We start from the raw sequence: 16,026 nt of genomic DNA, 5'->3' as shown, positions 1-16,026 counted from the left end.
CTGCCTCCCATCCACTCAGAGCCAGAAATGTTGTCTGTCTGGGTGGCATCTGCACTGCCTCACTCAAGGGTTTCTCTCTGATATAAATGTGCCAGTTTGGACAAGCCAGCTGAGACCAACTGAGGTTGGAGCCTCCATTTAAATGCTCCTATGCCTCCAAACTAAACACAATATTAAGTAACGTCAGCTGAAATGTAAGTCGTATCTCATTTATTTAAATTAAAAAAAAACCAGCATAAATTCTGACATCTTAGAAATAATTAAAAAAAATACATGAACTTTTCTGCTAACTAGCCAGGTCACTACTGAATGCAATACCCTCACACCTTTCAGATCATCTGTCATTACCTGTTGCTTCTCCAGAAATATTCTAAGCAGCAGCTTGATGCTGCCTGTAACACACAGGCTCCTTTGCAGGTAAGTACAGAAATTGGAAAAGTCACACCTTGTCCATAGTGGTTGCTGGTTGTAAATAAGGCAGCATGACCCAGGGGCCAGCACAGCCCACCCCATCTGTATGCTCCACTCTCTCAGAGGATGAGGCACTCCTTAAGCCACCTGAAGCTCTCTGCAGAAACCACTGCACGGTACCCAGACAGCATTACATTATTCTAATCAACACTGAATATCACTAGGGAAGCAGCCATTGCATGCACAGACATGACAGAGTCTCTGGAGAGATGATGTTTCATCAGCCCTGTCCTGAAGAGACCACTGTCAAAGGCTGAAGACTATAGCTCTGTATGCTGGCATAGGATTTAACAACCTGTTATGCAGAGGTAGATCCCATGGATACCAGTTGGAGATATTGAGTATTCACACAGCTTCTAGACCACTTCTGGAGATGTGTGAATCTGGAATCACATTTTAGACATCTGCTTTTGAAAGGTGGGAGTCAAGTGATGCCATTCACTTTTATTCAGGTGAGACTGTAGAGGAAACTGAGGAATGTGATGCATTTACAATTACATATTTGCAGGAACACACCACTGTGTGTGGCAGTAGGATGGCTTTTAGACTTTCTGGACCTCAGGTGGTTTCTGCTCCTAATACCATTAAAAGCATATTTACTGAAGCAGCCCACGAGGCAAACATCAGACCCACAGAAACAACAACTGAAGTGGGAGAGACCCTCTGAACTCTATGAAATATTCACAAACAGCTTTAGGAGCCCTGGGATGAAGTGAAGTACTTTCAAGCATAGACAGAAAACCTAATGGATATAAAAATCCTTTTTTAGCTCTTGGCGAGATTTGTTTTCACAGACCTAGCTATGATATGAGAAAATGTATTAGGTCATTCAGTCTGCCTCCTCTTCCAGGAGAGAAGTGGTCCCAGTGCTACTTTTTATAACATTTGTTCTGCCTAGCTCTGCCTCACTCAGACAACATAAGCCAAACCCACTTCTTGGGAATCTTCTAATTTTTTATAAATATTTGACTTTGTGGAATTTATCCCAGTATTCCACCCAGAACAATCCAACACAATATATAGTGTATAAAGACACTGTGATGTCATGATTGTCATCCTGTTGATTTCATAATTATCCCCTTAGGCAACTCTAAATAATTTCTCAGCCAGTGTAGTGGTGATGTCCCTCTAATATCTGTCTACAGTCATGCTCCTCCCCATTTGAACACATTATAGCTGTGCTCTGCTGTGACTGAGACTTCACAAGCAAATTCTTTCAGATGTTCTCCTGTCTGTTCCTTCCTCTCTGTACTCAAGACATTATTATTATTACACTTGAGAAAAAGGACAAGGAAAAGAAAGAAGGAGAAAGAAATTGAATGGAAAGGCAAAAATGCCTTTTTTTTTGTGCTTCCCCAGTTGTGCAGGCACAAAAAGATCCATCCTAAATGGATGGCCCACACATAATTTAAGTTTTACCCCTAGGATTTATGATAAAGGTATTATTTTTATTTCTGCTTACTCTTACATGCCTCATAAATCCTTTTTTTTTTTTTTTCAATTATTAGAACATTTGAGTTTTCCATTGTGGTTTGGACAGTTCAGAAAAATGATGCTGCACCTAGAAGAGGTTAAACAGGAAGAGTTTCTGCTCTCACACATCTCAATATCAAGATAATGAACAGAGAACTCCCCCTGAAGGATTTTGTTTCCAGGATCTACTCCCAAGGGATTGTACAAAAAGTGCCACAATCATTTACAGAGGAGAACTGAGTTTAAGAGGATCGTTCTGAGATCCCTGTAACATTTGTTTTCTTTGCATATTATCCTTTCTGCTTCAAAAGAAAGAAAAAAACCCATATAAAACACAGTCATTCCCTCATCAAAGCTGCCTTTCAGATATGTGAAGCTTTTCCAAAACATAGAGACTTTGTCGATTGCTGTTTTTTAAAATTACCCTAAAATGGACTTCAAAGTGGTAGAGGAACATGTACAGGCACTTTAAAATTTAAAAAATATTTACAGTTTAAGAAATATCTGTCACTTTTTTTTAATTTTTACAACCTGACCAAATCATAATTTTTTTCAGCATTTGAAGTCTCTAACATGTAAAGCAGAACAGCAAAAACATTAACATACCACATCTTATTTTATGTATTAAAAATTTCATCAACTGTTGCATACAATCATCTCTCTGAAATAAAGCTCTGAAATACACAGAGCTACAAGTCCTACCACAGCCAGACTAAGCTGCTCTTTACACAAGGTTCTCCTGGGGTAAATTCCCACCCTGGAAGCAGCTTAAATTCATGACGCTATTCACTAAGTGATGATTATTCTAATTTTACTCCAGGGGAAACAAAGGCAAGTAAGACAAAGCATTTGTCTAAAACCATAGAGTAACTCAGGTGCACTTCACTGACCTGTGTAAACTCAGCATGTTGTTTTAATAAGTAGATTAAACTCTTTCCACATTAGGGGAAACTTTTTTCAAGTTATTACTTTTCTGAGCAGAGGACATACATTTCAATACACTGGTACCTTTGAGAGAAAGCAAGACTGTGGGTTTTTTACCTTCCAGTATTATGAAGTGTGGCAGCATGCTAGTGAACTTCTGCCTGTCTGCAGGACTTCCAATAGGAAGAGGTTCTGGCAATAGCTGCATTCCCTGTAGGATATATACAGCAACTGGGTCAGCCTGTTTACAAAACAGCTTGTGATCATCACGGCAGCGCTCAGCAGCTATGAATATATCATACCAGAGTCTAATTAAAGACAGACACAGTTAAAGCCCTGCAAAATAAGGAAGCAGTGGCACTTAATAGAAGTGTTCAGGACTGGGAGGAGGCTGGGGTTTTTACTCTCAGTACTTTGAAGGTCAGCTAACCAGGTTTATTCCGATCGAGAATTAAAACATCCATCTAAACATCTGCTGAAGACAGTCAGCTCATACCCCCGGGAGAAGAGTGAAATTTGTAACAAGATGCAGCAGTTTGAATGGTGAAAAGAATCATTGTAAGGGGAAAGCCAGAAATAAACATTAATTGAACTTGGGTATTTGTGCAGAAAATGGATATGTCACTATACCAATAGCTGTACAAAGTGTAAGTGTTACTATCCTTGCCCTTCAGAACACGGCTGGAACTCTACTTTCTCTCCTAAATATACATACTGTGTTAACACCTGGTTAATCCCTGGTGTGATGTGTCAGGACTGACTCCTAATTTGTCTAGACTCTGATTTTGATGCACAAAAAGTAGTCTTTGTCAGGCAATGTCTATTCCTAAATGACAGAGCACAGATTAGAAAGGAGGCAGGAAAGTGCCTATTTCTATCCCAGCTATGGAGAGGTGAAGGCTGTATTTTCTGGAACAAAATAGTTATGCTAATGCTCCCAGCAAGCAATGGATTATCCCAACACTAGGATATACTCCAATAATGGCTGAGTCATTGTTATTTTATGGTGAAGTCTCAGGCAAGGGAAAACAGCCATTTTTGAGAAGACCAAGTTCTAGTAGATGAGTACTACAGAAAAAAGATATGAAAAATTAGGCAGGGGAACCTCTCTTGTACTTATACTACTCTTCCAGAAAGGTTGTGTTTTTCTTTTACTCCATCCACTTTACTTTTGTAAAACTGCAGAGAAAAGATGAAAATCAACAATCCAGTCCATTTGTTTCACATCTGTTTACTTCACAGGCACTTTCTCTCCCTTTTTGGATATGCTGTGGTAAATAACTTCCCAAAGTATGTTCCCAGAGCAATGCTTTGACTCTAGAGCAGGTTTGCTCTGGCAAGTTGCAGAGAAAGTGGGATCATTATAGCTGAGTACCCAAGCAAGCCGTTCACTTTCCTGTTCATGATATCTAATAGCTGGGTGGCTTGGAGTAAGCAAGGAAGAACAGATCCACCTCCCAGGCCTAATTATCTAATACTACACTGCTGAGTCCATATCTGTGTCCAGCAAGATGACACACTAAGGTACATAATACCAGTAACACTGACTGCTCCCAGTAGATGCTCAGTCCTTTAGTAGGCTAAATGTGGATTCCAAAGCACAGCCACGGCCAATCACACTAAGTATTTTATATATTGTTATATGTATACTCAGAACCAGGTCTCCCTCCATACACAAAGCTTAAGACCATGCATACTTTACCAGAGTAGAACCATAACTCCCTTTTTGATGCATGCACCGCTTTTGGTCTCTTGCATGTTTATAGCATGAGAGCTTCAAGTGTTTCACAGGAACAGAAGAGATGCTGTTGATTTTTCATCAGAGTTAAACAGCAGGGAAAACATTTCTATTGATCTGGGAGTTAATTTTAGAGGACATCAAGAGCTGTGCAGAGCTGCTGCAGTAGGTCTGCTGAAGAGGTTCAGAACTGGTCTTTCTCTCCATCAAAACAGGCAAATAAGCAACTTCACCCCTCACACCTATAGTGAGAAAGAGTGTCAGGCAGCAGCAACCTTTCTACTTGGATAATTCCCTTTCCTACATAGTAAGTGCCTCCATGCTGCTCTTCTTTCTGAAGGGAAATTCAAGGGAACCAGACAGCTTCCCCTCAGCTGCATGCACATGTCCCACGAACCAAGGACTTCTCAGAGGGCCCAGCACAGGCTCTGGATACTTCACTACCAGACAGGTCACAACCCACAGACAACACATAATACTGAAATGCCACAAGCCCATTAGAGCTGAGCAAAAGTTCCAAGTTACCAAAAGGATTTTAAATTAGAATAAGAGAGAAACTCACCACTACAGTACAGAGCAGATACATATTTTGTATTAACTTCTATAGCATTTTGTTGACTGGTAAGAACTCAGGTGCTTCTTCCACAACACTTCAAATTTCCTAAAATCAGCATGTCTTAGAGCCTGGAAAAGCAGGTAACACTCAGTAAGGATATGGAACAGTCTTAGAGCCTGGAAAAGCAGGTAACACTCAGTAAGGATATGGAACAAGAACTACACAGCTGATCAGAAACACCTTTAACAGAATCAGCACTTCCATTAATAACCTTGGTGAAGTCAAGCTGTTGAGCTGTTACAAATTTATATAGATCCACCAATTTCAATGCTCAGATACCTTCAAATACACTTAAATTTGAACAACCAAATAAATTAAACTATTTGGTTTAGAAATTTCAGTAGTTTTAGTACTGAGCCCTACTTCAGAATGCCTCTGTACACAAAACCAAGCAACTGTGCTCCAACTTCTGGCTTCAGTCGCTCTACATCTTCCATAGCTCTCCTTTACTGCCTCTAGGATGTTCCTCTACACTTATGTCATCTGAAAAATTAAAAGATGCTCTTTCAGGGCACACACAGGCAAGATGCACACATGGCCAGGCAGAGCAGCACAGCTGCATTCTGTACTTTCTATTCCCTGACAGGGGCTGACAGGTAAGAATCGTAGATGAATACAATCATTAATATTAGCAACACTGAAGAAGCCTTGTGATAAAACCCCATAGTGAATGCTAATGAAAGTGTTCATCATCTTAGGTAGTATTTCATGCATGTCTTCCAGGCAATCAGAGTAAGTTTCCTGTAATAAAATTATTTTGAATTTCATTATTGCATGTAATAATTCCATTATTTATGGATTTAGTTATTTAATTATTACTTAATATTTCAGCCTCTTCTGTTGCAGCAGCTAATTGTTCAGGAAACAATGTAAATGCTGTGGGCAGGCAATGGAGTGGGAAGTATTGCCCAGTGAAAAATGAAGAATAACAAACTCTAACAGCAACTTAAAAAAAAAAAAATAGCTAAAGCTACCTGAAGTGAAACTTATTAAAACAGGCAAGTTTGACAAGGAGCAGTAGAAGTAGGAATACTTATTTTTTTGTGGCCACAGTGTTGATACTAATACAAGAAAGTAAAACAGAGAATGAGAAGCAAACAGATTTCCAGATCAAGAAAAACTGAAACAGCTACAGGCGGTGTCAAGAAAAACACTGAGCACCTTTTTTTTTATTACTGTTTTTATTACTTGGGTAAGAGAGGGCTCTGACAAAATAATGTGCTACAATATACAGTATATTTAAAGCACAGAAATTCAAACCCAATAAAACTTCAAAGACCCAACTGCATTTCCAGGGTGGAGTCCACTATTTCACAGTGTGTTTCTTGTGCCCCACATGCAGCTCACATGCCAAACCCTCTCCAGCTGTTCTCCAGCATTTCCAGAGTAGATAATGATATAGTTCAAATAGAACTATTTCTTCTTGAGAGCTCTCTTTCCTTCCCCCTTCTTTGGTTTTTCCTTCCCACGGAGCTTTTTCAATCGCCTCATCTCCTCCTTAAAGTCTTGATGCTCATCCCTAGATCAGGAGGAAAGGGATGAAGGGAAGGGAAAAAAGTTTACTCTGTTTCTTGAAGTATGTGATAATGAAAAAAAACCTTTTTTTTAACCATGAAGTCCATACTGAAACTCACTGCAATGTATTCCTTATTACTGCTGCAGTATCACTGAAAAATAACAAGAGATTTCCTCTGGTACTTTCAGAACTAACAAGGTTGCCCTTTTCAGTAAAAAAATGGTGTGTGCATATTTGTATTATTTCAATTGCATTTATTGATCCACTGTGCTTAAATGAGCAGTAAAATGCAAAAATCAGCAAGAGACAAGAATGAGATTCCCCCCTTCTCATCTGGCCCAGCAGTCTAGCAATAGCACATTGTGTTCCTGTGCTAGATAGATACTAAGTTCAGGTCATTAGCTTCTAAGGAAACAGGGGCATGCTTAGCAGTAATTACAGCCCATGACACTGCTCTCAGGAGACTTCAAGAATGAGTTATGAAGAAAGCATGAGCAGTGGTAGAATCTTAACAGGAGAATAAAATAGGAAGGAGGATGAAGGGGTTGGTAGAGATAATTAATCCTCAATAATGATCTAATAAATTTGATTAATCTCTGTCCCTGTATTTTTCAGTGCAAAGCAATTTTCAAAAGCCATAACTGCATCCTACTTGGCCTAAGGTTGCTGTACTGCTATTTTTCTACACAACTTCTCTAAATAGTACCAAAAAGCTTGTGATTTATTATCAGGCCCTGTTAGTCTGTGACTCTTCATTACATATTTCTGAGCTGCAAGCCTGACCCTCCACAAGCTCTCTGTATACAGAGCAACTAGAGAAGGAACTTGAGATTAACAGGGGAAGAGTAAGGAACATGGACATGTCATTGGGGCTTTCTGTGTAAGCAAACATCTACTCTAGAAAATGTTTGCACACTCACCTAAACTAAGAGCATCCTGGACACAATCCTTGATGGCTTGTATTGTGATACTACCAATAGAAATTAATCTAGTTTGACCTCATGGGGTTGGCAGCCTCCCTTTTTTAAAGGATTTCTTTAGTGCTACCTGATTGAAGTGAAAGAAATGCATTTGATCCTGCTGATGTTCTTTAGTAGTGCAAATTTTTTCTGCTAGAGCCTGTGGAAATTCACGTGGAAATTAGACAACTGGTTTGGATGAAGCTGGAATTAACAAGGCTATTTAAACGACATTTGAATTTAATTTAACCTCATTTATTTTAAAGGATGAAAAGGCCCTCTGGCCTAACATAGACTTTCCTTCTCTTCTACATTTCACTTATTAGCTGTTGAATGATTGAGAAATATATCATAAGACTGACTCAGGGCAATTTTGGCATTAACATCACCTCTTTGTAGAACGTGCATTTGCCATATTCAGAACTACAGCCCCATCTCCTGTCTATGAGAAAGCTCTCTTCCCTTCCCCACAAAGCCAAAGCAGGAACTATTTCTTATATAACTGCTTGCCCAAAACTATACCTAAAGTCTTTTTCACAAAAGGTTCCAATTATGGCAAAAGTTAGACAGCAGTCACTTATTTTATGCTCCTTGCCCTCAGTGCAACAATCGAGTGTGCATTTCCATATGCACCATATTCAGAACTAAAACTTTTTCCTCTTTCCCTTGAGGAAAACGACTGTAAGCGGACTCACACCCACCCCTTTCCCATCTCCAGTCCTGCTCCCAACCCTAAACGCCCAGAGAGTACCTGTAGAGACCAAAGTAGCGGAGTTTCTTCATGAGGGCGTAGTAGGTGTTGTGAGGAGGGTACCAGCTGTGCACCTCCTTCCTCTTGGCCAAGGGCTGCTCACTGAACAACTTCACCACCTTCATAGATTTTGAGTCAGTCGGCCTGACAACATCTCCGAATATCTGAGCACTCAGCCGGGCCATTCGGAGGGCGTAACTGGAAACACTGGACATGTCTCAAGGAAGAGTGGGCACACATAGACAGACAGACAGATGGACTTTCCTGCAAAAGGAAACACAAGAGAGCCACAACTCTAAGATGGTTGAGCATCACAGGCTATCCCAGAATTAAGGCAGATGAAACAACGCGTCGTACACTGATCACATGTTTGAAGTCTCACCTTCCTCGCATGAAATCAGTCTAATCCTTAGTACATAGTTTTGCACACACAGAACATCAACACCAATTCAGGTACAATTACCAGCCTAACTAGGACACTACACTATTGCTGTCTATAGAGAGCAATACTGGCTATAAAAGTACCTTCACTGAAGCACAATTTACCACGGCTAATTTATTAGCAGATGCCACTCGGCTTGCTCAAGACTACCTTTAAACTCCCATCACAGGAACAATTACAGTGTGAGCTCTGCCAAAAATAGCACCTGCTGCAATACTGCTGACTTCTACACAAGCACCAGGTAAGACACCATTTGAACATATTGAGGAAGCAATCTGGAAGTTTTGCTCATGAAAATTTCTCACCCAACTTAAAACACTGTTATAATCTGTCTAACAAGAATGGCCAACCAACTGTAAAAATAAATAAATCATGTTTCTCTATATGAATCACACAGATCCTTCCCATCTCAATTCTCTTCCTTTAATCATCTGTCACCTTTTTCTTCATTCTCTTTTTAGTCTCCCACAATAGCCATTCTTTTTGAGAGGAAAAAAACTTCCCTGTGCTAGATTCTTTTTTCCAAGAAAATCCATCAGCAGCTTCCCATTCTCTTTTAGCCATCCCCCTCCTAAAGACCTCTGCAACAAAAATGCCTTGAAGACAAAACCATTGTTATCAGGCCACCAGAGACAACATCCATGCTCTTAAAGGAGCATGAAGAAGGGTTTTCTCTCACCTTTTCTAATCCTCCCCACTTTTCCACTTCTTTACATCTTTACTCTTCCTTTGCAAAATGGGTTGTAATAGACAAGAATGGGAATTCCATAATTCTGTATTTTAAGCTGTATGTGGCCTGTACTGTGCCTTTTTGAATAAGTGATGACATAAGTCTCCAGAGACATAAAGTGAGGTTTAAGTGCACTACACTGAGGTTAAAGTTTAAAATTCTCGTTTTAAGTATTGCACAGCTGATTCCAGAGGAGTGTAGAAAATTAAAGAGCATGGATAAGAGTAATCAGAAGGACAGTGCTAAGTCCATTTCAGCATGATTACATGGAGCCTGTTGTTTAATAATGCAAATTAGAAGTATTCATAACCTCACTTACATACATTTGCCCACTGCAGGACCTGATGTACAACTGTCTGCTTTGATTTACTCCTGTGAGTAGAGCTCTATAAAAGGAAGCAGGAAAAAAACGAAGCACGTAATTACAAGTAACCTGAGTCTGAGAGAGAAATGGAAAAATTAACAAAAAAGGAAGGCTAATAAGTATCAGAGACCTCAAGCCAAGGCAGCAGGCCCAGTGTGAGAAGGCAGAAGCTCTTCAGTGACTGCAGGGCAGCACTTCCACCTGAGCATCTATTATGTGGGGCAATGATCACGAAGTCGTGCTAAGCCATCCACTTCAGAACAGCCAAACCTAATTCCTACATTCAGAGACAAAGCAACAAATTTTCCCCCGAAATCTTCATCACATCACTCTGAAAGTATCAATAGACTCAAGTCAAACAACAAAGCTTGCTTAATCTCTTCTTACTGCAGCTTTAAAATGAAAGCACCTTTAGCTCCTAAACGATGCAAACTTGTGGTCTGATGAATCTGATTTTCACTTTAGAATCGCTAAAGGAATCTAAACAGCCCAAGCCAACGCTAGAGACCTCCACTAATCCTCACCAGACTAAGAATGTTTGAGAGAGAAGAAAGGCAAAGACTACAAACTCCCAAGAGCCAGAGCCATCCAAAGCCTGGTTTAGGGCGATCTCTGATTCTGTGAGATGTGACAGAACAGTTTTGTTACTGCCACTTCCAGCGAGGACATTTTCAGGATCGCCTACTGGTAATTAACACACATAAACGGAAACCAAAACCAAAACCAGCCTCCAGCGCTGCCGCTCCACCTCCTCCCCGCTCCTTACTCCCACTCAAAGCAAGCTTTCCCGCCCTAAGCTGTTTGTTTGTATTTCCCAATCCACCAGCTTGTCTCACACAGCTTCCTTCTCACTCGGAACACAGGAGGAAAACTTTCCGTTTTCAGAGTGACTCCTGATTTTAACCACGAGGGCACCGGGAAGAGAAGGCCGCCCCGGGGCACGGAGGTCACCGGAGGCAGGAGCGGCGCATCCTCCAGCCCGAGCCGGTCCCGCTTCCCTCCGGCAGGGCAGCTCCCGGGGACACAACCCCGCACTACCCGGGGCCCATTTCCCCCTTTCCCGGCCCTGGCCCCGCTCACCCGGTAGCGCCCGGGCGGACCCGCGGCCGGCGCGGAGCGATGATGCCGAGGGGGCGGTCGGTGATGCCGGAGGGGCGGTCGGTGATGCCGAGGGGGCGGTCGGTGATGCCGGAGGGGCGGTCGGTGATGCCGAGGGGGCGGTCGGTGATGCCGTGGGGGCGGTCGGTGATGCCGAGGGGGCGGTCGGTGATGCCGGAGGGGCAGTCGGTGATGCCGGAGGGGCGGTCGGTGATGCCGAGGGGGCGGTCGGTGATGCCGGAGGGGGCGGTCGGTGATGCCGGAGCGCGGCGCGGGCGGGTGACGAGCGGGGAGAGGCGGGATCGTCCCCGCCCCGGTCCCGCCTGCACGGGCGGACCTGCCTTGTCCTTCCCCGGAATGAGTGACGGCTTGTCAGGTGCCGAGCCCCGTCGTCATAGAATCATAGAATATCCTGAGTTGGAAGAGACCCACAAGGACCGTCCAGTCCAACTCCTGGCTCCGCACAGGACAACCCAAACTATCACCCCTTAAGAGAGTTACGCTCTCCTGTGTTAACAGGCATCTGCAAATATCGTCAGGAACGTTTTCGTTGTGCCTTCCTCTCTTTTCCTTTTTCCTGTTATAAGCACCTTTGGAGTTATATGCTTAAATCTAATCGTGAAATTAGCAGATATTCTCATTAGACGCTGATGACAAATCTACATAGAACCTTATTCTTTCCTTTTGCTACTACATACAGTCTTATTCTTTCCTTTTGCCAGTGAAGGTTGGTGTGAGAAGATGTCCACACAGTCAGCAGTCTAGCTCGGTGAGAATGTCTGCCTGGGTTAATATAACAAAAACAAGTTGGTTTTACTCTTGGGAAAAGTTATGAGTTTACACAAAGAGCTGAAAGCCAGGTGTCTTCACTCACAGCCTTGACCAGACTGTGAACTGGGACAACTGTTGTCAAAATCTGGTTTTACTGAAAGGTGATGAAAGGAAGAGTTTGGGAGCCACAAATGTTTCCCTGTCATTCATTGTGTCTCCAAACCACACAGAGAAATTGCTTCTCTACTCCCAAGTTAGGGTGCCTTTCTCCTGTGCTCCTCGCTAGTCCTTAGCCTCATAACTTTTGCTTCCCTCTGCCTGCTTTTTTTCAAGGATGGATATTCAGCTGCTTATGTATATGCACTTTGGCAAATCCACCTGCACAATCTCAGTCTTTCAGCACAAGTGTCATATTGGTCTCTGGTCACTAACCCTTGTGCCCCCAAACCTGGAGTGGAGCAGGGTGTGTGCCCAGGGGAGCCCCTGAGAGGTGGGGCTGGGCACCTGACCCTGCTAACGCTTCCCCCCAACACCCCTTTGGCCACTGCCAATCCCGCTTCCTGTGAGCCTTCCCAGTGCTCGATTTATGCTAATTTTTAATCAGTGCCAGGAGATGCTAAATCAGACCCTGTGCAAACATCTGACTAAATGACAATTATGTGATTGCATTTACACGCCAAACGTGTAATGCCGTTGAAGGAGGAAATTGGATTTGTCTGCCTGGGCCTGTTTTCTAGAAGAGCAGATTCTGCTCAGCTTTGAAGACATTGTTATTCCATCGTCCCTCCTTGATTAATTTTCTGTCATCTTTTCCATGCTTGTCACGAGCAGAGCAGCCTCATGGCCTGAGCACCCTGGTCACCTTTCTTGTCCTTTTTGAATATTGGCATGATCCTCTGCAATTTCCCTTATATTCCTGATCTAGTGGAAGGGTGTCCCTGCCCACGGGAGAGAGGAGTTGGAACTAGGTGATCTTTAAGGTCCCTTCCAAACCAAGCCTTTCTATGATTATTAAGAAGTAACATTTATGGAATTTCTTTAGCCAGTTATTCAAAGACTGTCATATAAAAGTTCTCTAGATATCCTAATTTTAAAATGTTAGCTCTAGTAGAAATTGCTTTCTATTTTCATTACTGACTAATGGACTGAAAAGTGCTTCTTTCCTTTCTTTTTCTTACTAGATAAGAAAAGTGCCTCTTTTTAAGAAGGGAATATAAGTTTTTAACATTTCTGCCACTTCTATGCTGTTTTACCATCTCTATTTAGACATACGCCTTGGCACTGTTGCACTCTCCATTTTACTGTCTGTAATCACATTTCTGTGGTCTTCATTTTTTTGTATGAACAGAACATTTTTTCCCGCTATTTTTGCCTTTCCATGTTGTTCTATACTATGCTTTTAGCTTCTGAGTGTTTCCTTTACCCTACTGCTGAGACAAAATTGTCCTTCAGCCAAATTTGGCCATTTTGTTAATTAAGCAATCATGACTTTATGGAGTAAGATCATATGTACTCTCATTTACATTTCTACCTCTATTTTTGAATCGTAATTTTCTCATCATTTCTCCCACCATGATGGGGATAATCTTTCTGAAGCATCTCCGTGTGTGAGTCAGTCCCTGACTGGGACTGTCCTTTTTCCTTCTTATACCAACTGTCCTTGTTATAATCAAATTACGACAGCTGACTCCTAAGCAACCGCCACTTTTTTGTTCCATGATTAAGTAGTTTAAACATTTTGAGTTCAAAAATACTTCTTCCATATAGACTGGAATAACTTCTGTCATGGAAAATATGTTTTAGAAAATCTGATGAGACATGGCTGCTGGCTATTTGGGGCATTTTCCTCACACAGTTCCAAACACTTTTTGTACATTGGAGGGATAAGCAGCCTGATTCTCTGCAGCCATCCCTGCTCCATTCCACCCCTCCTCAATAGCATTAATTGGAACAAGTTACTGTCTGCATCTCTAAAATAGTGATGGTGGTTTCATATGTACTGTTACCTTCTCAATCTTCAAATTTCTTTATTTGTTTAAAAGGATTGGGGCAAAATGTTATAAGATTCCATTTTACCTTTTCCAGTAATTACATCAGTTTAATCTTGTTTCACCTCATCAATGAAAATATCCAGTCTTCTTGCATGTTACCCAAACTTTGAAAATTGGCATTGGAGAGCATCTTCCTCTTTCTCTCAAAGCAGGATTCTGGTTCCATTTCAGTTTTTTGGTGTTTGTTTTTTGTTTGTTTGCTTGTTTGTTTGTTTTTTCGTTTTTTCAGCTTTATCACCCTGGGGTCTGATTGCCTAAGTTACTCTGCTGAGTTTCAGGGCAGAGACACTTAGTGGATTAGGTTGGTGTGAGAATTACAGCTGTTCCTGATCAGGAGAGTAGAAAAACTGACTTTCTCCCTCATAGTTACACATCACAGGTCAGGATCAGTAGGAAGGAATCACAGAATCATTTAGGTTGTAAAAGATCTCTAAGTCACAATACAAAGATTTTCTCTTCAGAGACCCAGTGTTGCTGCCTATACATTCAGGCTCCAGCATGGCTCTTCTGGAGTGATGGAAGCACACATATGAACAGATCTCCATTGGTTAACTTCTTCTGCCTTTTTTACTCTGAAATCAGTTGTTTCTGCTGTCAGACATTGCTGTTATTAAATCAAAGTAAAAATGTGCACTCACAAGAGCCTATTTCTGTTACTATATCACTGTTGTTGCTGTGGTTATGAGAAGAATTGCTTGCAGAGCACCCAGCCAGGGTTAGCGTGCCAGTAAGGCAGCGTACAGACACTCAGGATGGAATATCAAGGTCACAACAGTCAACAAAGTGACAACACACTGCAAATTTGCAGAGGCAGAGCATGGTCTATTTTGCAATCCATGTAGCCAAAATGTTCTTTCTCACCTCATCTGGAACACTGTCTCCCTATATTCTGCCAGGGAGTTCAAGCTCACAGGGTGATGTGGTTCACCATGGAAGACACTGCCCAAGTCACTCTCCCTGAGATGATGCTCATGGTGAGAACAGGTTAGACAGGCCAGTCTGGCTGCCTGGCAGTGCTGTCACATGCATCCCTGGGAGCAATTACCATCAGAGATGTGTATACTCGTGGCTGCACTCCTGGTTTAGTTTGCTAGTGCTTAACATTCAGGTCAGTGGCTGAACTGCTCTCTCTTCTTCCAGGGAATGGAAGGAAGCAGCAGAAGCTGGCAACAGGAATGGGATTGTGATGAGCCGAATTCTATGGACGTGTTGTTAGATCCTCCTGAGCTTTTTGCTGTAAACAGTCCAATTGCTAATTGGACTTTTTAGCAATTATTTAGAAGAAAATCAGTGACAGACTGGTGAGTGAAAAAGGTGAAACCCTAAAATAAAAGTCAAAAGACAGTGAATCGACATGATGCTAGAAGACAACATGGGCATTCTCTGCACAGGGACTGTTGTGACGGAAAGACATGAGGGGAATGGAGAGACATTCATGAAGCACATGAATGCAAAGCAGCAAGAAAAAAGAGACCTCTTGATAAACTACAAGAAAGACCTTTTCACAAATAGTTGGCAGATTTTTGGTCTGGAATTATTTTATTTGATCAATAATGATCTGGAATTAATTATCTGATCAATTCCTCTTGTGTATGTATTTTAATTTTAACTGAATGTTAAATGGCTTTAAGGCAAAATTTTGACAAAATCTGGCACTTGAGCCACTGTTAGTTTGTCCTGAGAAGGCAAAGGTATACCCAGAAATAAAGATCAGGGTGCCAGTTTGCTCATTGGTGTTTGTTTATTGACGTTTACAAGGAAAAAAGAGTCTGAACTTGTATCAGTTGATCTTGGAAACGAGGCACTTGAGTAGTTCCTGTATGACAGTGATAGACTTCACTCCTAAGTCTTATTCTCAGAACTATCAAGCTGTAAGATGATCTCTAACATTTTCTTCTTATAAATATTGACATGAGGGAATAAAATCATCTTCAACTGAGTGAAGTCGAAAGACCCTCTGAGCATTTGGTAAAACGGCATTGGCTACATATGTGTTTAGAAATCATTTGTTATTCATTCTTTATGTGATCACGATTAATTGGCAGACTTTAATTGTATTTTTGTTGTGCAGCGATTCATGCTGAGCCACGGAGACAACTGCAGTGCAAAACCCTCTGGAGAG

At 41.7% G+C, this 16,026-nt stretch overlaps 1 protein-coding gene and 1 long non-coding RNA gene across 3 annotated transcripts; one reads left to right on the top strand and one right to left on the bottom strand.

Moving 5' to 3' along the window:
• Window positions 1–6,384: 6,384 nt before the first annotated feature.
• Window positions 6,385–11,198, bottom strand: MRPS33 (mitochondrial ribosomal protein S33). The gene is made up of 3 exons (XM_064654719.1): window positions 11,065–11,198; window positions 8,449–8,712; window positions 6,385–6,741 (listed from the first exon to the last, which is right to left on the bottom strand). Exons 2-3 carry the CDS (start codon window positions 8,661–8,663, stop codon window positions 6,636–6,638), a joined length of 321 nt encoding a protein of 106 aa, XP_064510789.1. The 5' UTR covers window positions 8,664–8,712; window positions 11,065–11,198; the 3' UTR covers window positions 6,385–6,635.
• Window positions 11,199–11,353: 155 nt separating this feature from the next.
• On the top strand, window positions 11,354–15,472 carry LOC135414219 (uncharacterized). Of its 2 annotated transcripts, XR_010430629.1 has the most exons (3): window positions 11,354–11,851; window positions 15,045–15,205; window positions 15,296–15,472. It is a non-coding gene; the product is annotated as an uncharacterized LOC135414219 (long non-coding RNA). The 2 variants fall into 2 exon arrangements; XR_010430628.1 differs by having other exon boundaries at window positions 15,045–15,472.
• Window positions 15,473–16,026: the final 554 nt, after the last annotated feature.

This window comes from Pseudopipra pipra, chromosome 5 (assembly GCF_036250125.1).
Source record: "Pseudopipra pipra isolate bDixPip1 chromosome 5, bDixPip1.hap1, whole genome shotgun sequence".
NCBI lineage: Eukaryota > Metazoa > Chordata > Aves > Passeriformes > Pipridae > Pseudopipra > Pseudopipra pipra.
The sequence above is the reverse complement of the archived record's forward strand: the minus strand, read 5'-3'. Positions and strand labels throughout refer to the sequence as shown.

Coding starts and splice junctions, on each gene's coding strand:
- MRPS33 (XM_064654719.1), bottom strand. CDS start 8,663: ATGTCCAGTGTTTCCAGTTACGCCCTCCGAATGGCCCGGCTGAGTGCT. Junction 6,742..8,448: donor CGCTACTTTGGTCTCTACAG/GTACTCTCTGGG, acceptor CTCCTGATCTAG/GGATGAGCATCAAGACTTTA.